Source organism: Sebastes fasciatus, chromosome 9 (assembly GCF_043250625.1).
Source record: "Sebastes fasciatus isolate fSebFas1 chromosome 9, fSebFas1.pri, whole genome shotgun sequence".
NCBI lineage: Eukaryota > Metazoa > Chordata > Actinopteri > Perciformes > Sebastidae > Sebastes > Sebastes fasciatus.
Genome location: NC_133803.1, coordinates 18,025,582 through 18,048,714, shown reverse-complemented (window position 1 = coordinate 18,048,714; position 23,133 = coordinate 18,025,582). Strand labels below are relative to the sequence as shown.

General features: G+C 39.8%; 1 protein-coding gene across 1 annotated transcript in view; it reads right to left on the bottom strand.

The window, feature by feature from the left end:
• eys (eyes shut homolog) overlaps positions 1-23,133 on the bottom strand; it is a 206,291-nt gene that overhangs the window by 52,706 nt on the left and 130,452 nt on the right. Inside the window, exons 36-40 of the mRNA XM_074646369.1 lie at positions 23,028-23,119; positions 20,382-20,532; positions 19,341-19,453; positions 18,660-18,910; positions 9,710-9,886 (exon numbers count right to left, since the gene is read on the bottom strand). Of these exons, the coding sequence (XP_074502470.1) occupies positions 9,710-9,886; positions 18,660-18,910; positions 19,341-19,453; positions 20,382-20,532; positions 23,028-23,119 (784 nt within the window). The remainder of the gene's footprint in view (positions 1-9,709; positions 9,887-18,659; positions 18,911-19,340; positions 19,454-20,381; positions 20,533-23,027; positions 23,120-23,133) is intronic.

Sequence of the window (23,133 nt, the reverse complement as noted above, 5' to 3'; positions counted from 1 at the left end):
GGAGGGAGGCAGAGAGAGGGTGCACACCAGCCCTGTGCCGCTGTCTAAGAGGACATGAGAAGAGGGCAGGCGACATAAGAATGCAGCTCTGTAAGGGCCAGAGAGGAGATGGAGAGAGAGAGAGCTTGCCACTCTTGTGCCACTGTCAGGGAAGACATGGTTGCAGGGCAGAGGACAGAACAGGAATACTGCCCTGTTAGAGAGACCTGAACTGTTTTTTTTTTTTTTTTGATAAGGCACATTTCACAGCTGGATTAGAGAGACTGACAGGGAGCCAGAAATCCAGAGGGAGCTACTGAGGTAGTGCAACACTTGCATGGTTGACCCCTTGCATTTCACAATGACAATGATAATAGAGCCAGGAATGCTAGGATTTAGACTGAGGTGTGTGGGCTACAGAGACAGCCGTGAGTCTTCACAATGTGTGTGCCATCTCTCATGAAGTAATGGCATGGGTGGAGGATTTGGACACCAACAGGAAAATGGCGCTAAAGCTGTGCTTGTTGTTTCAAGGCTGCACTGCAACTGATATGAAAGCTTTGAACAATTCCTCAAGGGTAAGAAGGGCATCCAGAAAATCCCCATCTCTTTTGTCGGAGGGAGGCAATGCTTAGCTTAATATGCTGCACTCTGATAATGCATTTTTCTAAGCCGACTTGGAGGTCTTCCCTGTCATACGACTCAACAGGGATGCACTTAACAGTGCCATATTACTAACCACTGTTGCCGAATGGACCACAGGAGGAATATCTTGTTCCGATAATCCACCGTTTCCTCATGCTTGTTCTGTGGAAGGGAAGGACTTCTACTCCCTCTCAGTCTCAAAATAGCAGCAGGAGGGACAAAGACGGCAGCCGAAGTGGCTGTATAGTGAAACTTTATTTTAAAAAATGCTTTTATTTGCCTGCAGCATTTAGTTAGTTTACATCCTACTTGAAGGGGCAAATCACCTTCTGCCACTCATTAATTTTATGTTTATAAAGGTGGACTTTGTATGTGAAGTTCCTCAGGGATCAATTCTTGGTCCCCTGCTGTTCAGTTGGATCATGCTGCCAGGCTGCCATATTATCCAGAGACACGTTTGTTATCATATTTATCCTTCTGACACTTTGTTGTATATATTCCTGTCCCTTAGAGACATAAAAATGGATGTCCAACATGTCCCTGCAACTAAACAAGTATACAAAATAATTCTTATTAGTGTGAAACCTCAGTTCTTTCATTTCTCTTAAAGTACCACACAGGTAAAACACGCAGGTTACGATATTGTAACTCTAATTCTATAAGCACAGGTGGAGGCCTCTACCTAGGGGCCCTGCACCGCTCGCTGAAAAGGGTTTAGCATAGCAGACAGCGGTGTGTGCTGCCTTATATACTGTGGTAACACTCATGCACTCTACTGGACTCTATGGGTAATACTCTCCTTTAATCACGAGCATGCATTTTCCCACTGAAAATTTGCATAAGCGTAGCCAGCCAATCAGGATGTACCTTCCCGAATACATGTGGACCCCTCCGTATATTAGGCAGCACACACCGCTGTCTACTACCCTACACCCTCTTCAGCGAGCGCCGTAGGAGCGTCAGGGCCCCTAGGTAGAGGACTCGACCTGTGCTTATAGAACCAGGGTTACAATACCGTAACCTTCGTTCTAACTCACACAGGCTCCAGTGGGTGGAGCCCGGTGAATGAACGCCCTGACCCAACCACACTGATCCTGACTGGCTAGAGGTTAGTCGTCACAACCAACCAACTTCTTTATAACCTAGGCTACCACAATGGGCGAATGCATGCTCACGATTGGACAAGATTATTACCCATAGAGTCCAGTAGAGGGCGGAGCTTGTGTGAGTTAGAACCTGGATGTAATGCTGAGTTATGTTTGCAACTTTACCAAAACTGCTACTGCATAAGAGGGTTCTTGTCAAACGCAGATGCAAAAAAAACCCCCCAAAAAACATGTTCCAACGTTCATGTCTTGTTGGTTAACTATACAAGACAGTGGGCTGACTCCAGCTTATTCAAAATGCTGGGCAGTTTTAACAAGAAAGAAAAAATCTGATCACATCTCACCCCTCTTAAGATGTCTTTATTCACTTCCTGTTAATTTTAGAACTGATTATAAAATGTGACCTTTTGTCTGCAAAAGCCTGCGTGGCCTTGCTCCACACATGCATGTCATTATGACGACCAGGACTCTAAGGTTATCTGGTACAGACCACTGTGGTTTTTCCAAGGGTTATTAGAAGTTCTTCTTGCTGCTGAAATTCTCTAACAGTGCAAATCACACAAAAAAGTTTCCCTTTCCAATGCATTGATTAGCCTTGTTTTCGTAATTCTTGCTTTTAATAGCAGCTTAATTGTTTTTAATTGCATTTGTTAGCACTGCATGTATGTGCACTTTTAATGTTCTTTGCTCTTTTGTAAAGCAAATTTGACTTCCCTTGGAATTAAATGGACTTCTTTACAATCTAAATCAATAGAATATACCGCCCTGCCATAAATTATATCTTTATAAAGCTCATAATGTTCAGTTTTTGCTGACAGAAGTTGGGCATGTGTAAATTCAATTACATGATTATTACTGAGGTCACAGTTAAAGGTGTTGTTGTACTGGACTACATTATATTGAGAGGTGTTTCTAATCTTTAGTCCTCCCTATTTACATATATGACAAAGGCAGAATATTGGAAACACCTCTCAGTATAATGCAGTCCAGTAATATAATAATATTTGTGGCAGCTGGACAGCGTACATTTTAGTTTCCCGTATGACAACCACAATGAAGTTGCAATATTTACCTCGTTGGTTACAGATGTACCTAATTTTCCTCTACTTCTTTGCATGTTTCTACAAGGTAAACAGTAATTTGTCATATTTTTAAACCATGTATTTGGCTGATAAATACTGTACTTTGTGCTGGTAAGAGGATGGGCATCTGAAAATGTATCACGTTCTTCTCTTGCAAGCAGATCTTTAAAGTGAAATGAGGACATCTAGTGATCCATGCTTATTCAAAGAAACGCAGCTTTATATCCCGACCTTGACTCCCCTGTCTAAAACTATTATTTTTGACACAATCATTTTTCTGTTTGTGGTGTGCAAGAGAGATTTTTTAAAAACATTTTTCAGACGTGAAGAGAGATTTTTCAGGAAAGTTTGAAAATATAATGGAAATATGCATCAAACGTTGTGTTATAATGCAAACAAATATTATGGCTGTCAGAGACGTTTTTTCAGCAGTGCATATACATTTCTTGTGGCTGAGAGAAGGCACAACTTGAAACGTAACTTGAGGTAACAAACAAGCAAAGCGGCAATGTTTAATACTTTCATTTGATGCTTATTTTCAGTAAAGAAGGAATATGACTCTCGAGCATGCAGGCAGCGGGTCTCTCCGAGTTGTTTGTGATGCTGGTAGGAAATGAAGTCACCTTAACCGGTTGGTGAAATTGATGATGTGTTAATCTGAGGTTTTCTGACTGCTGTGCACTATTACTTCTATTATGACAATGTTCTTCTTTTTTAGAATTTCACAAATGAACAGAAATGTTAAACACTGCAGGCAATTATTTAGCTGTCAAGAAAACCCTACGTCTGTCTGGTATTTTATTGTAGCTTCTTTTTTTAAAAGAGATACCCCAGGTGAATTCTTGTTTCATTTTGTTGACATATTAGAGTCAAAGGTTTTTACAGAGGGAATTTTGGATATCTCTTTTTATCACTCCATAAATCAGAAAATACTGTGAACAGCCTTAAAAAAAAAAAAATCAATTTTCACCATGTTTTTAGGATCAAAATGTTCTATAAATCAGGCTCTGAATGATACTGTATATGAACAACCCCCTCTGTAAAAATCTTCAGAATATAGATAGGAATGAAACTGTGAAGTTTGGTGGATGTAAGTGCTACTGAAGTGGAGATTTCTGTCTCAGAGTATGAGAAAAAGCTCATTTTGGGGAAAAAAAAGCCTTTAAAGATATGTATTTCATACATTTTGCAAGACACTACAGGTGAATAGGGTAAAAAACTGTTAACTAATAGATATCACCATGAAACTTCCCCTGCTGATTGCAAATGAGGCATTATCTAATGCTAACTTTCGGTGAATTTAGGAGAAATCTACAGACACAAACAGATAACATGTAGTAAAATAAACACCCAAATGTGTATTAAACTGACTAGTGCATGAAAAAGCAATGTTTTTGCCAAAGTATGTTTGTATGTATAAATGACATGAAAAACATAATTATTCTTGTCACATAATCATCTATCATTATTATTGCTAAACTACAGATTCAGTAGAGACTTGAGAGAGAAACCACAGACGCAATTTCCTTCTGCAACCATGAGCCTTTGTCTCCTTTTCAAAGCAGTTGCTCGCACTTAGCGCCACAACTCATACATTGACAAATATTATTTATTTACTATAGATGTCAATGTTGCCCCGTCTTTTATTTTTCTATTTTTCTTCTGTAGGATATTGTTCCCTGCTGTCCCCATGGCCCTGTTACTCTGCACCGAGCCTAACAGAGCGTTCGTCCTTTTGTCAGTGCCTGTCACCTGTTCTCTCTCTCTCTCCCCCTCTCTCTCCCCCACCTCCTCGCATTTCTCTTCTCGATCTGACAATTGAAGTCCAGGGGGAGACTTGCATGTTTGCTTCGGGGAGAGGTGTAAAAAGGGGAGCGGAGAATAAGGAGCAGGTCTGGCGAAGAGATTCTCTGCATCTCAATGCATGTCTTTTGGTTCTCTTCTGATTAACTTTGTCTTTTTGATCTCAGGAGTTTTCTTTTCAGTTCCTCTGATGTGAAAAAGATGGTGCACTATGAGCCAGGAAGCTTTACTAGATAAAAGGCACTGTGCCCTCTATGTATGCTTTCTGAACATTCATCTCTTTTCATGACACGGCTCCCAGTCTGCCTTCTGGCTCCTGTATGCTGCGGCAATGAAATATTGTAAATACGGTTATGGAATAAAGAATAGGAGTGGGTTTAATTGAAATGACCAACTTAGAATTATGAATTTGTTTTTTCTTATTTACTTTAGAGTTAACATCCAATCTTGAGAGTGAAAATGGCATCATGTTGTCACAGCAGTCATTATTTTTCAAGCTAATCTGCAGAGTAAATCTGGGAAGACTTAGACAAGCAGTGACTTAAGATCAGCGCGGCCAGATAACGGTTGGCAGTGGATATATGACAGGCTGGAGGTGAAGCGATTTCGCTAGCTTGACATCAGGCACAATCTAATTCACTTGACACACATCACATCTGATAACTAACTTCAGGCATTTTTCCAATGTGATCTTCCTCTAGCTAGCTCCACTGAGATGCTCTTCATCTCTCTGGTGAGTTACATTTCTCCCCATTTTAAGCTCTAAAATAAAAAAATTCCATATGCAGGAAAATGTCCCACTGGTTACTTTTAATGTGTCTTTATTCTAAATAAATGTATGTATTAAATATTTCAAAAGATATTACAAAATATATTGATAATGTCCATGTCTTTATTATTACAGATCTGAAATGCTGTTTGCTATTCATGTACAGTGTACAAATAGGGATATAATAATTACTAATTAGAATACTACGGGAACAACTTGCATCGTTTGATCACCATTTCTTTGGTGTATTTATATATTTATTTATTTATGTATTTATAAGTTTATAAATGCAAAGTTTTTCATATAAAGTGCATGGCTTTTGACAATACCGTAAAGATATCCTCAATCAAGTATTGAAAAGCATCTAGGTGGAAGAACATGACCGAGAAATATACCCCTCAGCTCCCTTTAGCTGTGTTCTTTGTGTTCATGTAAAGTGCTGTTTTTCCAAAGAACATCCAAAAACAAACATTAATTCAAATACAAGGTAATGCACGGACAGCTCTGCTTTGCAATTATTCTACTGCTCTATCCTCAAACCTATCATTTGACAGTTTCTGAATAAAGTCTCCTACACTTTCCAAAACTCAAACCACTGAATTCAACGACAAATAATTAAAGGCTTGTGCCTACACACACTTGTAATATAATAAATAGGGCTGTCAATCGATTAAAATATTTGATCGTGATTAATCGCAAATGAATCACACATTTTTTATCTCTTCAAAATGTACCTTAAAGGGAGATTTGTCAAGTATTTAATACTCTTATCAACATGGGAATGGTTGGTACCAATGGATTTCTTAGGTTTTCTAGTTTCGTAGGATACCAGTATCTTCACTCTTGCTTTAAAACTGAGCCTGCTACAACCTAAGAAAGATTGATTGCATTAATGCAGTAAAAAAATTATTGGCGTTAAAACGTTTTTGCGTTAACGTGTTATTATTGCGTTAACGATGACAGCCCTAAATAATAACTATTATATTTGAAAAGAGAAATGTTCTATCTTTTAATTTATATTGAAAAAAGTACACATCTAATAGGAAACACGGCACACCTCTCTAATTATGCGCCTGTGTCAGACAGGATAATGTATATTTGTCTTAAAATTGATAGTACCATTGCCTATGTGTATTTAAGGCTTAGCTGGCTGACCTTTCAAGTGCACCAACTTTATATAAGGCACTAATTTAGAGCCCTATTAGATTCTGAGAGCTGACTAATTAATAGCTCCTTAAATACAAAGATTTAAGTCTTTGGTGGGACACTAAGGCACTCAGCAACCATCGGGGGAGGCCAATGTCAGCACAGAGAGAGAAAAGTCAAGCTATTATTACTCCAAGGAATGCAAGACTGCTTTATGGTAAAAGTACAAAAAAGTTATTATCTTTGCACACTATGTAGCCTGAATCTCGTACCTGGAGGGAATAGTCCCTGTGTGTTAAAGATGCAGATGCATCAATTGTATTTAATGAATTAAAATTGCTTCTTTATAATTGTAGGCAGTGTCACTAACATCACGTTGTGGGGCGGCATTTTACACTTGGATTTGAGCTGCTCACCACCAAACGTCAGTTATTGGAGCCAGAAAATCAAAATTTGAATCAAAGAAGAGGAAGTGCAGATGAATCCTGCGCTATATTGCAATGTTGGATACGTCTGTAAATGTAAATGAGAGGCCACAAACCTGTACACAATGTCACAGATAAGGGGTCGATCTATGTAACACCGGCAAGATGAATGTTGTGATGTCTGCGGAATAAATCACCCATGATCACCACACAATGCACGGTGGTTACAGTTCTGTTGGACTCGCACCTAACTCGCTGTGCTGTGTCACACGGGGGACGACGATAGCCTCACAAGATCAAGGTGGCTGCAGTTTTCAGAGCGAGGAGCTGTGGCTGCGGTCCACCGAGACACACAGTTGAATGTTTTTTGGAGTCATTAGAGGAGAGGCAGCTCCAGGCATTCATGTAGTGGCTTCACCTCTAAGCTGGCTGGTGCTTAATATATGCATAAATACTATGAACAGATGTATAATACACACAAAGCTGGATAAATGGAACAAGGTTCTCATGGCTCAGCTTTCTCAAGCCCTAAAAAACTACCGACTCCTTTCCTCCCAAAACAATGCTCCATTGTTTAAAGGGTCTACTCAGTGGTCGTCAGGTCTACCTATCCAAATCTCCTTCTGCAACAAAAGAGAGTGTGTATGTGTGTGTGTGGGTGCAGCTGTGGGAACAAAAGAGCTGGCAGGAGGTAGATGTACAATGTAGAGCTCACGGTTGAGGTAGAGGGTCAGCCCAATCCTTGCTCCCCGTGTGACCGACCAGCTCTTGCCTTCTTATGAGGCTTCCTTTGTTCGCTTCTAGGTTATAGCTCAGATCATCATCAGCGAAACAACAAAAACACACGGCTCACAGCTGTCCACAAAAGGCAAGGCTATCTGTTGTCCTTCACCAGAGCGCCACGCACACTTTTCCTTCTCTACAATTCTTTTCTCACACAACATTTGGTTGAAAAAGCCTGTTGTGAATGTCGTTAACTACATAAAGTGACCAAGGTGTATAGTGGCTGCCGGGAGTAAAAACTGGTCACATTCTCTGAAAGATTAAAAGAAGAAATAAAGTCTCAGTGCTTCCTGGCCTTTCTGCTGAAGCCTTGGAAACGCAGTACTAATCTTTGTTTCCCACAATTCCCTGCAACAGCAATAGATGACTCATGGTGCTGGTGTCGCAGGCCGTTCTCATTTCCAGGGCATCAAATACCGACGCTTTGTCATGCCCGTCGGCGGGCGATACCGACACACAAGGCACCCTTTAGTGCCTGTATGAGATGCACCGGGCTTTCAATTAACTACAATGTAAACCCATCCGCGTCAATATTAAACGCACAGAGAAAGTGGTTGAGTTGTGTTGTGACATAGTTATAAGACCGAAAAGACACATAAGGTTGGGTGATATGTTAAAATTTTCCAACTGGTCATCATCAGCTCAACAACCTGCGATTGTCGGTATATTCGCACAGGTGCGTGTGTGTGCGCGACATGCACCCCCCCTCCCCCTCCGCCGTAGTTTCAGCTGGGAGATCAACTATTCTAGTGGTGGAAAATCGTAAAACGCACTTCATTGATAATCGACAGAAACAACATAAAACTCACCAAAACCGTCTTGGTTAGTCTTTCCAACAATCACCAACTCTGTTTTTGTCTAAATAAACCCATATTTCAACGCGTTTCATGTGAAAATATGCCGGCTCTGCACGTTATTTTCCCTCGCTGCATCTCTCTCCGCCCGCTGAGAGACTCTTCTGAGGCAGACCATTACATTGGCAAAATAAAATGACAAAAAAAAATGAACAAAAATAATCAGCGCCGATGCCAATCGCCGATTAGCGATATATTTGTCCAATCGCCCAACCCTAGTGGACTGGGCCAACAAACACAGGGCTTTCATCCAGAAGACCGCTGTTTGTGTCCCGTGTGAAACTTGACAAACTTAGTAATTTTAAGCCAAACCATGATGTTTCCTAAACATGACTAAGTGGTTTCATTGCCTAAACCGTGCTTTTCTTTGAATTCACAATGTTAACCACGTGTTTATCGCGACTGTAGTGGAGTGATAGTTTGACGCGCTGGGCTACCCATTGCGTTAGGAAGTGACACCGAGGGGTCCTGAGAAAGCGTGACGAGTTGGGTGTCTCCAGGTGACTTCTTTCTATCAATTCAGTGATTTTCAATATTAATATTTGCGTTTGATAAGTACATGTGTTTTATAGAAAATTTAAAGAAACACCACGGGCAGTTGCTCCACTCTTTTATTCTTCCTTTGTGCAATCATCCTCTTACATTGTGAACATGTTATTGAACTTGGATCAATTCAGAATTCACTCAGTGTTTTCTTGTTTTCTTTTCCTGCCTTTTCTATGGCACCATAACTGTTGCTAAGCATCCATCCATAAGCACCCAACTCAGAAACAGCATCATATTTCCAATATAATCAGAGGTTGATGAACAAAGCACCTTTACAGTACATATCTGTATTATGGCAGATCAAAATGGCCATTTATCTCTCATTCACAGCACAGCAGCAACATATTACCTACTACAAGCACTAGGAAATGATGCTATTCATTGTAGGCTATAAAGATAATGCTTGTGCACTCACAAGGACACACGTTAGGAAAAAGCCGTGTGAAAAGATATTCAACAAAATGGACATTATTACGTAAAACGGATGTGCATATTATCCACCCTTTATCTCTACTTGCTTTCGCAGCATTGCAGTGCTTTCAAATGTTTGCAATAAAAAGACTGTACTCACTGTAGAGGATGGTACCCTGTGTGGATCTTGTTTTCAACGTCAAATAGAGAATAACAGTGGTGTCCTTGACAGTAGCAGGGAAATTATTACTGGCACCAGAAGGCTGGAGAAAGGATGAAACAGGCTGCAGCTCCAAATAAGATGTGCCATCGAATGAGGGGATATATACTGTGGTATCTAGAAAGAAAAAAAAAGAAATACAAATTGATGAAATGCATTTAATTGGAGTGAGAAAAGTGAGTAGAATCCTTAGAAAACATGTTTACTTCAAAATATGACACAGTTACGCTCGTATCTAAATGAAGAATGACATATCTGGTAAAAGCGATGCCCTACAGTGCTTTTGTTAGTCAACAGAACAGCAAGAATTGGCTGGCGTGTGCCTTCGCAGCACTGATACTGTAGCTTGCCTGTGAGCAGAGTCAGCAGGGCCCTGTCAGTTATTTCCCACTGGATGAAAAAGGGGTAGGACTTTAAGGAGAGGTGGAGGAGGTTCCCGCTCAGGTCATCAACTCCACAAGCCAGTGATGATCTGCTGGCTTTTACACAAAGGACACTGTACACCTGGTAGATCACTTGCTTTCCAGGTGCAGGACATACAGTCGATTCAAAATAGGCCACCATGGCCTCAGCTCAGGGGATTCTACCTTCAGAGTCCAGCTCTCAAGGAAAACTGCAGTTTATCCTCAGCTGAAAACTCATCATATACAGCATGTGTAGGGCTCCAAAAACATATTTTGTATTGTAAGAGAAATATTAATATCCTCTCATGACTCTTGCGTTCACTTTTTTGGGAGCTTTGATGTTGGATCAAATGGATTTTTAAAGCAGACCTGTGAATGACTGACAGCATTTGGAAGAGAAAGTAAAAAAACAAGCAATATAGAGAATACGGAGAAATTTGATAACGTACAGTAGACAGTAGTCTTAAAGTTGGAAGTTTCCATGATTGACTTAACAGTGGCAATGGTAGAGACAAACAGATGTTCAATCAGTGCAGGCTGTTCTCATACACCGTTCATAGCTATGCCTACAAAAAGTTAATGCACTGTAATTCGTGTAATATCCACAAAATAAAGTTGTATGTAATCCACGTAATGGTGAAGCAGGAAGTATAAAGAGCGACAAAAGCCCCATAGGGAGAAGGTTGGGATGGATGGGTGGGTCAAAAAACACCGGCTTTCGTTCAGGAGACTGGTGTTCATACCCCGTGTGAAACCAGAAGTCAGCGTTGATTTATTTGTCACGTAACTTCCTAAACCTAACTAAGTAGTTTTGTTACCTAAACCTAACCAAGTCGTTCTTTTCCTAGACTTAACGGAGTAGTTTCGTTGCCTAAACCTAACGAAGTAGTTTCCTGTGAAGACCAAAGTTTATTTTGAAAAGACTGTACGCATGTAACTAGTGGAATTTGACATGTGCGTCGCGTTTTGCTGGACATTCGTAGGAAAACGCACTAAAAATGAGGAATAACTTTTGGGAAGATATCCTATCAGTGTCAAAGTTTACTCAAGTAACGTGGTTTTGGATGTTAACAAACGTAAATGTAAATGTCCCAACTCAGTGTATAGGTTCATATACTCAAAGTCAAATTGGCACACGGTCATGTTGTGTTGCTTCAAGATTAAGAAAATCGATGCACACTTTTGTGATCAGTTTTATGCCATCTATTGTAACCTACTATTGGACAGTCAAAGAAGTGAGGAATATGGCTGCTGCTCTTCTGATCTCTAAGTCAGACGCTACTGGTGGACAGTGGTGCAATGGGTTTATTCATACCAACAGTGATAACTGGATATCAGTCATTCATGACAGCTTATCCTGAAAATGGCAGTAACGGGGCTCGAAAAGAAGCCAAGTTATATAATAAGTGAAAATATCAGCAGGGTTTGACAATAAGGACTGGTCGGGGCCTATAAGGGCCAGTAAGACACACACTGATCCAGTTTAATGATCAGTCACCAGACCAACACCAGAGAAGTGTTTCTGGTCACACCATTTCTCCTGTTATCTTCGCCTGTGTCCTCCGACACTTTACGAATCTTGCTCTTTTCGCGGCCAATCAGAGTGGATGACCCTTCAGACGTTACGCAAAGAGTTAAGAGGAGCAGACATGAAAGCCAGTACTTCAAATTACAAAGAGAAAATAAAAACTGTGTGTTCTTCTGTTGTGGAAGGAGCAGTTTTCTTGGGCTGAAAATAATGAATCAATCCTGTAATGTTTGCTGGCAATTTCTGAGTAAGGCAGATTGAGCTGGCTCATTTTTAAAGGCACCAGCAATTACAGCAAAACGAGCTGGCAGCGCCTAAGCAGTGTGTTGGCAAAGCAGGAAGCCGACAACCCCTCATCAGGTCCCATTAATGTCAGAAACAAAAACAGAAAATGCGCACGACCCTAAAAAAGTCTCGTCTGATAGCTTTTAAAAAAAAATATTTGTTATTTCTCCTCACTACATTTACAGGTTTCTGGTCTTGATCTGTGAAAACATTACCGGCATAGAGTGCCAATTCATATTTTTTATCATTTCATTTTTGTAAAAAAAAATTACACACATCAGATTTAATTACAGTCAGTTAAGTACCTCCTGTTGTCATTTTGCTGCTGGATATTGTTGTAAATGCACAAATAAAAGAGTATTTATATTGTTTTGAAAAGAATATGGGTTAATACTGGGGTCAGATTAGATTGGAGAGGATAAAAGCAAAATATCAAAAAGAGAGTTTAGAAGCAACTCATTTGACAAAGCCAGGTTTTTAAATAGTTTACACCAAAATATAATGGCACTATAAAGGTACAGTGTGTAGGATTTGGTGGCAGCTAGTGGTGAGTTTGCAGATTGCAACCAGCTGAGTACCCCTCCGCTCACTCCTCCGTTTCCAAAACTGCAGTAATGTGAGCCGCCAAAGCATAAAACCGTGGAAACACCATTTGCCTCGCTCAGAGGCTATCCTTACAATAACAACACTACTTTAGGAGCAACGGAAGTCCAACGGCAGCTGGCGGTATCACGGTTTTGAACTTTCAGAAGCGCGTTGGAAAACTACAGTGGCCTTCGGGTAACGTAAAAACGTGAAAAGCTGGTGGTTTGTCCGTTCTGGGCTACTGTAGAAACATGGCGGTGCAACATGGCAGACTCCATGAAGAGGCCCTGCTCCCTATGTAGATATAGGGCTCATTCTAAGCTAACGAAAACACAACAACTCTTAGTTTCAGGTGATTATACACTAATGAAAACATAGATATGAATATTATATTCCCTTTTTTGCTAATAGATTCCTGGAAATGCTACACACTGGCCCTTTAAATGAGAAAAAAAGAGTGCACGACCTCATTGGATTGAAGTGGTAGATAGGTAAAAGTTGCTGAAAAGATATAAATGGGGCAAAACTGTGCTCTCAACTTTCATTTTATTATTCCTCTGGCCATCATCACAGCTTCAAATATACGAGAAGTAAGGACATAAGGTAATGAGCCGTAAAAGGAGGTCATGATCAATACAGACCAAGTCTGAATAATTTCCTGCCTCACTGGTTCCCTCTTTTTTTGCCTACTTCCATACCTTGCAGCCATTTACTCCGTAACTAATTTTTGTGATCACTTAGCTTTCAATTGAATGCTTACATACTTGACAGAATGTCTTTTGCAAGGTCTACGACCCACTGTGTCTTCTTCGGAGAGACAATTTATCATAGCTTAAAACTCTGACATGCCCAGATGAACTGGCTTTATCTTGACAAAACCTGTCTTATGGCTGGCTACTTGATATCAAATACTCACTCAACCACCAGGCACTGGCCTGGATTACTGTGCATCCCACCAGAGGTGCAGCCCCAGGGTCCAAACATAAGAGAGCGGCACTCACAGCTCACACACGTCAAGCTTCTTATTTACAGGCCGCACATGAGATACCAACTAAATCTGACTGAGGAGTAAGTCTGAAAGCTGCTTCGGATTGACAGTCTTCATGTGCTAAAAAGATTAAAAAATAAATAAATATATAATTGTAGTGATTTAGCTGATGTGTGGTGATATCGTAGATGTGTGCAGGTATTCTGTGTGTAATACTGTCTGAGAAAGACTTGTGCATTTGACAGTATGACACCTGACATTTTAGCTACAAAGGGGAGTTAAAAGCTTTAAAAGCTTTGCTGTGCATCAAAAGTTAATATTACCAATCCCTGTTGTAGTCTTAATCCAGCACTGACAAGTGAATATAAGATCCACTGGTCACATATACAGTAAGGAGGAAGAGGCAAATAGGGAGTGGTGGAGGAAGTACTCAGATCCTTTACTTAGGCAGAAGTAGAAATACCACAATGTAAAATAATCTGGTATCGCTGGCTGTCGCAGGACTGTAGTAAACCCGTTAAATCATTTCATTCGGCCCGAATGTAATGACTGGATGGGCTACCTGTCTGCCTGCGTGCACTCTGTGCGTTCACTCATTGTGCGTCACAGGAGTCTTCCAAGAGCTGCTAGCCCTTTACCTGTGAGTACTCACAATAGTCATGTTTATTGTTTACGTTCATAATGATAATTTTGGGGAGTGGCTTTGGAGGGAGTCTTGAACGGACCGACTGTCCGTGTTGCCGACTTTCTCGCTAGATTTAGTGACTTTTGGAGCTACTGCTGTTAGCTACTTCCATTGGAAAAGAGTTGGCAACACTAGGCTCTGTTTTTTGATTGTATACTTTTAAATTCCGATTACCGACCCGACCTTTAAAGCGGCTATAATCAGTATTTTACAATGTATCAAATGACAATTTGAAAGGGGTCACCCATAGTGTCGAACCTACAGGGAATTAGCTCTAATAACCCACTGTACTGTACGAAAGAGCAATATATTTCCCTCAGGAGTTGGTAGAGACCAAAAACAGAACTATTAGAAAGTGAATATTGGACTTACATTTGCCAATTGCTAATGTTGCTTCCTTGGCTGGATGAGCAAATAAAGTGGCCATAAAATAAACGGTTAATGCTTGTTTTAAAAAAAACTAAAAAAAACTGAAGTATCAAAATGAAAAATACTCATAATGCAAAATGGCCCAAACGATATATAATATTTTAGGAACATTATTTCTGTTGCAATAAAGCAGAGTTTAAATAATCAATGAAAAAGGTGGAGATAATTCTAACTAATTTATATACTGCTTGGTATATAGACTATAGCAGTACATTATATTTTATAATCATATGTTTTGTAAGAAAAAGCTTAGTAAAAAAAAGTAACAGCTGACAATGTAGTACTTAGATGTGGTAGAGTATAAGTATAAGTAGCATAAAATGTAGTACCTCAAGAATTTACTTATGTACAGTACTTGATTAAAAACAGTTACATTTAACCATTGCATGTACACCTACACATACAGTATACACTTGCATTTACATACTCTTGCCCCATAAGTCTATATGATCTTCATTATATATAAAGGTAAATAATCAACTATTAATTACATCAGATTAGACCTTTTCGAAAAATAATATAAGAGGCTCAAATGCATCCTGATATTTCTCTTAGATACTGTATGACATGTCAGCATTTCATCTAGGACACAAACAAGTCCACATCATTAGTCACTGGTTAGGGTGACTCATCTATAATTAACTGGGAGCGGGGGCTTTATTCGTCTCTTATGTCTATTCCTAATTCAATAAGATGTGAGGACAAGGTTGTCACCCGGCAAAGTTGCTGTAGCAGTACACATTCCCAGACTGTCAGCATGTAAACAGCCCCTGGACTCCGTCTGCCTGCTATCAGAACTAGTGTTGCAAAGCACATCGCTGGCTGAGTGCTCATATGAGATTGCACTCTGTTAACCTGAGAGACTGAACTGCTTTTGAGGAGGAGAAATTCCTCCAAACTCAGCAGAAATTCCTCTAAAAGGCCACTGCTGGTATTTAAAGGAAAAGTTTATGAGTGTGACAAGTTGAGGGATAAGCAGGAACTTACTTTATGGTCATGGAAGGAAAAAGGCTGGGGGTGGATTTATGATTTATTAGGAAAAAGTAAAAAATGAAATTACAAAATTGTGAGAATGTAGCATCTGATTCATTTTACAGGTGGGGATTTACTGTATATATTGTATTAGTATGCATTACAACATCGCACAGTCAGGTTATAATGCATCTTTGGCTTCTCCGGGTTGATTTCTAATTAGTAAGGTTAGCCTTAAGCTCGCACACTGCCACACACAATATGATGCAAATGGTTAATGTGCTGCAGTCACACGTGATGATATTTTGTGGCACATTAGTAATTACTGTACCCTGCCCTGAACCTGAGAGGTACACTGGTGAGAAATAAATGAATGAATAAATGAGTGAATGAATCAATGAATGATTCATGTTCCTTACTCTCTACAGGCTGTTTAGAAGTTGGCCAAAGCATCTTTAATAACTGGCTTAGCAAAAGCAGCATCTCTGTCATGTAAGCAGCACGTAGCTGTCTCCCACGGGAAAAACAAATGAGTGAAGTCCTTAAAATAGCATCGGTGTTTGTTACAGCGCCTGGAGAGACAAATAACATTTTAGCAGATTACTTAAACACCTGTAAATTAACATTTTTAGAAACACATGGCAGAGGTGTCAAATAAGGGTGTCAGATGCAAACAGGCGGCTCGGGCCATGTTAATGACTGTCAACGGTAGCTTTGAGCGGCATTCTGTCAGATTTCCATGTATTCTGTAAATACGAGATTATGCTATTAAGCCTAAATCACGTTCAGGGGTTGTGAAGGTGAAGATCAATCCAGTTTTCGTTGTTGAAACTCTCTGAAATGCTAATAAGAATTTCCATCGCTTAGCATATTCCCCAGGCTTAGAGTGTACAGCAACAGCACATATGACATTTAGTGGCTACTGTTATCCAAAGCTCCTTCTTTAAAACCCATGACTGCCAGCATTGTTAGTGCAATGCAATGTTATGAAGAGAAAGATTATGTAGTTTACAAAGATAACAGTGGCAGATTACCACTCGAGTTATTTTTTAAATGACTAATTTCCTTATTTAATTTCAGAGCCGCCAACATTACCTTGAACTCTGGTAGCTTCCTGTAAAAGCTTCTACACTGTGGGGAAATACTACATAATGCAGTGGACGTAACCTGTAACCCCACTAACTAGTTAGGATATGCTCATGGCTTTGAAAGAAACAATTTGTTACTACTTTAGGTAGAAATTAGCCAGATATGATAACAATTGCAAATTACATTTGAGCAGATAAACATAGTTTAATCCATTTCTTAACACATTTGCTTTGGTGTTTTTGGTATCACTCTTACTACAGCCCATAGACTGTATATAAAGATGGACGATGTGACAGCTCCCCAAAAGTGAAGCCAGAACATCTGGATCGCCCCCTGGAGGCTGGCTGCAGTATAGGTCATAAAGCCCGCCCCCTCCATGTTAGCGGATGGGACATGGACCAAACTAAAAAGTCAAAGTACACGTCAAACACATTTTCCCTACAGATGGGTTCTGTCATTTTAGGTAGTTCTTATCAAGCTGATGTACAGTATGTCCAAGTGTTCATTTTCCTGATAAGTTTGGTTTTAATTTATTATTTGATGCTATAAAAGGGGGGTGAGATGTCATGATTGACAGCTGTGATACTCTCTCGCTAGCAAGCTGTGGCCGTGTTCGGCTCTCGGTTGGTTCGGGTGGGGTATGTGGGCGGGACCTTGATACCGCATCTCCATCGCCCGATCACTACTGCGCAGACTCTGGCTCCATATGATGTCAAAATCTCAAGTTGGCAGCTCCCGTATCTGGGATATTTTGGCTTCACTTCTGTACAGTGGGAGGAAGTGGCAACGCTTCTTCCATCTTTATATACAGCCTATGCTACAACCCCATATGCACACCACTCCCAACATGTGGAGCAGTCCAAAGCTTGTCTTGGCCTGCCGTGCCTAGTTCTGAACGCTAAGCTACGATTGGTCAATTGCTGTTTGGGGGAGGGGATAAGCAGACAGTCAATTTGAGATCATTTGAATTCCACTTATAATAACATGCACTTAAATCCTCCTACATAGAGAGACCGGTAAAACAAAATGCATATACCACAGTTGATTTAACATACGTAATTAGCTATCAACATATGTAATCTATATTAGCACTACCATGTTGGAGGATTAGTCATACACTGTAGCTAGAGTGCAAGGGAGTGAAAATGGCTATCATAAACAATCAGGAGTCAATCAGTAGTGAGCAGCTTGGCTTGCCTTATCAAGCACACAAACAATTAATTTACAACTCTAGTGTTACTGCTGTTGTCACCAACAGAGAATGACTACAACAGCAAAATACAGGATGCTGTTTTCTACACTGTCAGAGCATATCATGCATGGCAAGAGTGGTAGAAAGGGACGTCAGTAAGTGCCATCATAAGTGCACTGAGAAGAAATCTGCAAAGGAAAAACTTCTTAGTATGTGTGTCTAGTGCTGCTGTCTCCTAATGTCGGAGCGGTTGGTACAAAATACATACTGTATTTTTTGGTTGGGCCGGGTGAGAACTGAGAGGTGAGGTCCATTCTACAGGAATATCAAACGCTTCCTAACATCACGTCGCTGAATGTTCGAGCGTGTGCTGCAAGGTCGTGTTCTCATTCTCACTGAGCGTTGGAGGTGAACGTGGACACGCGGCGATGGTTCAAGCTGCTTATATGGATCTTCCGTTTCATTAATCATATCCTGAATAATTCACATCGCTCAAAATTCCTAATGCAGCTCACTCTATTCTCCCTCATAGTGAAACCTATTAGCCAAAGAGGCTCAGCATATATTAACCAACATAATTTGTTGGCTGGCTCTTCATGATACCACTATGGAGGTCAGAGCACAGTAGGTTTTTAAGCTCTTTAATGCTTGTGTGTGTATATATACACACTGTATATCACCTATAAAAACTGTAAAACTCTGTCAGCAAAAAACAATAAATATCCAACCCTACCTTTCTCACAAAAAGTCCCAGTAAAATGAAGCGGGCAGTGACAGGAAGGCAGAGCTCCGCCAGGCATCTGATGACATGTTCCTCCGTTGCGGCAAAGACCGTCACGGCAAGCTTGAGGTTCATGCAGAGGATGTTTTGGTGTCTGTGTGGGAGCTGCTATTGTTGTTGTGTTCACTGTGTCAGGGCTGGTTGATTGAGTTGTCCTACTTGAAGAACTTGCTGTGGATGCTTCTATGGCATACAGAGTATCACTGTAAAAAAGGGCAAAAGTTTTAGTCGTTTAAGTGGGCAAAAATCCAATTCAACATAAGAATTATTTGCTTTTAAGGCAAAAGATATGAACTAGATTCCAGCTAATTTTACCCATTAAATGAGAGGTAAATGTAAAGTATAGTCATTTACCAAGTAGACAGGTTTTTGACTACAATCCCAGGCAGAGAGGGGTGTTATTTATTACAATAAGTGGTCGGATCTTCACCACTGCATCAGATAAAGCAAAATGTGACTACTAGTGCTTGTGTTATATTTCATTATCAGAGTATCAAAACATTAACACACTAGTGTGTTGATGTTTTTGGGGTGATTTTTCTTGTGCGAGCTAAGAAAACTAAAAACAACACGTGGAAATTAATCAAAAGAAGATATCATGATGAAGCCATTGATTTATTTTTTTAACTTTACCTGCATCGGTCTATGTTGCTGCCGCCGATGGCATCAGATGTGTAAAAGCTCCTCAGTTTATTGACTTCAATTATTTCAATGCAGCCGGTATAGTTGTGGAAAGGTTTTGCTCTCTAAGGGGGAAACAAAACACAACTTTATTTAGACAATTGATTGCTTTTTGTAGTTCTTTCCCATCTTTTACATTTGTATTATGATGCAGTTTTAGAGATATATATATACAGGATATGAGGGCTGTCAATCGATTCAAATATTTAATCGCATGATTGTTCATGATTAATCACAAATTAATCGCACATTTTGTATCTGTTCAAAATGTACCTTAAAGGGAGATTTGACAATTATTTAATACTCTTATCAACATGGGAGTGGGCAAATATGCCGCTTTATGCAAATGTATGTATTTATTTATTACTGGAAATCAATTAACAACACAAACCAATGACAAATATTGTCCAGAAACCCTCACAGGTATTTCATTTAGCATAAAAAATATGCTCAAATCATAACATGGCAAACTCAAGCCCAACAGGCAACAACAGCTGTCAGTGTGTCAGTGTGCTGACTTGACTATGACTTTCCCCAAACTGCATGTGATTATCATAAAATGGGCATGTCTGTAAAGGGGAGACTCGTGGGTACCCATAGAACCCATTTTCATTCACATATCTTGAGGTCAGAAGTCAAGGGACCCCTTTGAAAATGGCCATGACTGTTTTTCCTCGCCAAAATTTGATGTAAGTTTGGAGCATTATTTAGCCTCCTTTGAGACAAGCTAGTATGACATGGTTGGTATCAATGGATTCTTTAGGTTTTCTGGTTTCATATGAAACCAGTATATTTACTCTAACTTTAAAAACCTTGTGCGCACTACAACCTCCGAAAAATAATTTTCGATAAAAAAAATGAGATGTGACTATTTGCGTTAACACGTTATTATCGCATTAACTTTGACAGCCCTAATATATATTAAAAGTAACAATCAAGCAACTTTTAATCATGTATGTCTGAACTTTATGATTTCTGTATTGTAAGTCTTACCTGATTGTGTAGATATTGTTGTGGCAGACCACCTGTGAAGACGTGATTTCTTCTTTGTATGATGTTTCCCAACCAGTAATTACTTGCTGTACTTCTGATTTTCTCATGACCAGAAAGAGTCAGCTCTGCCTCACAAGGGGTCAGGTGTTGTCTATAAAAAGAGTATGAACACTTCAGGTGAAACAAACAGTAAGCACAGGTCCAACAGCTGTACTGACCTAAATACTTTCAACACATAGAGAAGAGGTGGGTTGTACAAGGGGTCGTTCAATTATAATATTCACATAATCACGTCTCTGTTCTCTTTAGAAACTTGTAACAATGTCACAAAAGAAATCTCAAACATGTCCGTGTGCTATATTCCTACAAGTTAAAAAGGAAAGAACTTTTGCGGCCTTGGGGAGAAAACAAGATGCCCTTTCAAGAAGTTTTAGTTGACATTTTGACTTTAAAAAAAAAGCCTTTTCAAACTAAAGAACAAATGCTACCGAGATAAACCGCCGCAACAGAGATCAGCAACTTCCTCTCGCAGATAAAATATATTTTTTATAAATAGTGGTCTGAGAAGTAGAATAAAATACAGAATGCTGAGATTTAAAAACTGTGGTAAACATGTATAACTGTTTTGTTCACTCCGTTGATACGTTCATTGATCACAATCCCTTTTCTGAGGTGCGACTGCTGACCTCTATTTTGTTTTCTCTAGGTGTCTTATACGCCTTCACACAACTATTTTGGACACACCCCACAGCCATTCATTGATTTCAAAAACCAATTCTCCACTTTGAAACAACAGGGGATAGCAGATAATTACCTAAGTGCATATTCTGGAGTAACCATCTGCAGCTCGAGGGTACTCAGGCCACGGATGCACAGTCTCCTCTCTAGCCCCTTGTTCCCCGAGTGGAAGTTAGGAGGTCCGCGAAGCAATCTAGTCTGATTTGTTAAGCCTGTGCTTTGCAGGCTGTTGCATATGCCGGCTAAACACTCGGGGCACTAACTCCAAGCTGCATAAGTCCTTCCTCTAGAGCCAGCGTGGAGAAGCGGTTAATTTAGAAGCAGTCTGCCAGAGCGGCCTGGCCCGCAGCCAGAGGGCACTGTGCTCACTGTCCTTGAGAAGTCAGCCCCACTGGGTTTCTATTTAACATATTGAAAAGCGTCTTTGACGGGAAGATATATTAAAAGTCTATAATGAGTTAGGCGGTGACGTTGAGGATGGCCATGGTGTTGTAGCTCTGGGTCAAATCAGACAAAGATGGACGGACTCGGCCGTCAGACAATTACAAAGAATTTGCTTTGTGACACCAAGAACCATTTTTCTATACTCCCAACCCTCTAGTTATGACAGCTCTCTTTCTTGCAATGTCTCCAAGGGGTTGGTACAGAACATTATGATTGATTCGTACTGCTGTTGTATTTTTGTTGCGGAAAAAAACACAGGGGTGGAGCCTTGCAGCCCCTTGAACCTGATAGGCCTTTCCAGCTGCACTTGCATATTTAGGGCAGTGCAGCTTTCAGCCAAGAAACATGAGGCAACCTTCCCACTTTCCTTTGTTTCCACAGGAGATAATTTGCTCACCTTTGGCACAGTATGTTCATAATCACCTTCAGTACCTTTTTTTCTGTGTTAATCTCTTCTCTCTTTCAAATTTCATCTTCAGAAAACCTTTCTCAGTCTTTTAGTCTAACAAAACTGAACAGTGTTTTACAAATTGTCTTTTGTCCAAACAAAACTCTTGCTAAAAAATGATGAAATGGCCTTTTTGCGACGTTGAATAAAGTCTCTATACTCTCTCCTCCAATGCAAAGCAAACTGATTTGATATGAGTTGAACATCAGCCACTTTGTCTCAGCTTCCAGCTCATACATAATAAACTTTGTGTCTCGAAGCTGAACCACATCTTTCTCATGTCAGAATATAATGGAAAGGGCTGGCAGCGAGATTGCACATGGGCTTAGGAACAATATAACTAAAGGGGCCACAGCCTCACTTTAAATCATTTAAACATTGATTTTGTGCTTGGCTCTTGCTTGTTAATCTTTTCGTAATGAAAAACTGCAAATGAAGACTTTAGAACAGCCAATAAAACATGGTCAGTGATCACTAATGCATTTTAATAGGCACATTCTGACGTTTGCTTTAGTTCTTTAAAATGTAAGCCCATTTGCTCATTCGTAATAACATCTAAATTCGCAGTCTGGTGATTCCTGCCAATTATATATCTTCCCCCCGGTATTAGTTACAGCCCCTCTCTGAAAAAAAGGTCTGCCACACTTGAAATGAGTGGATAACTAAGGATCAAGTTAATACCACCTGAGGTGCTAACACTATTTGAACAAAATTTGTATATTACTAAGACCCTCTGTAAGTAGCTTATCGTGAATGTGCCTCTTTCTTCTCAATAGAAAATGTATTCTCGCCTGAAGCAGGTACATAACACACTGCATCTGGGTTAATGTCTTTGTTAATACAACCTGTAAATTAAAAGCTGTAAAATTAAAGTATAACTCATTTCCTTCTGATATAACATGTTATTTTTTTCTCATATTGCAGCTTTTTTTTAATAAATTGAATATAAATAGAACACATTATCTGAACGTTCACTTAGATACAAAAGGTTAATTAGAATATAACAAATAACATACCTGATATTAACAATGTGAACCTTGCCATCATCAACATTAATTAATGTACTGATCCGTGTAACCTCTTCCTCTTCGTTACAGCAAAAGGCATACTAGAACAGAGTTT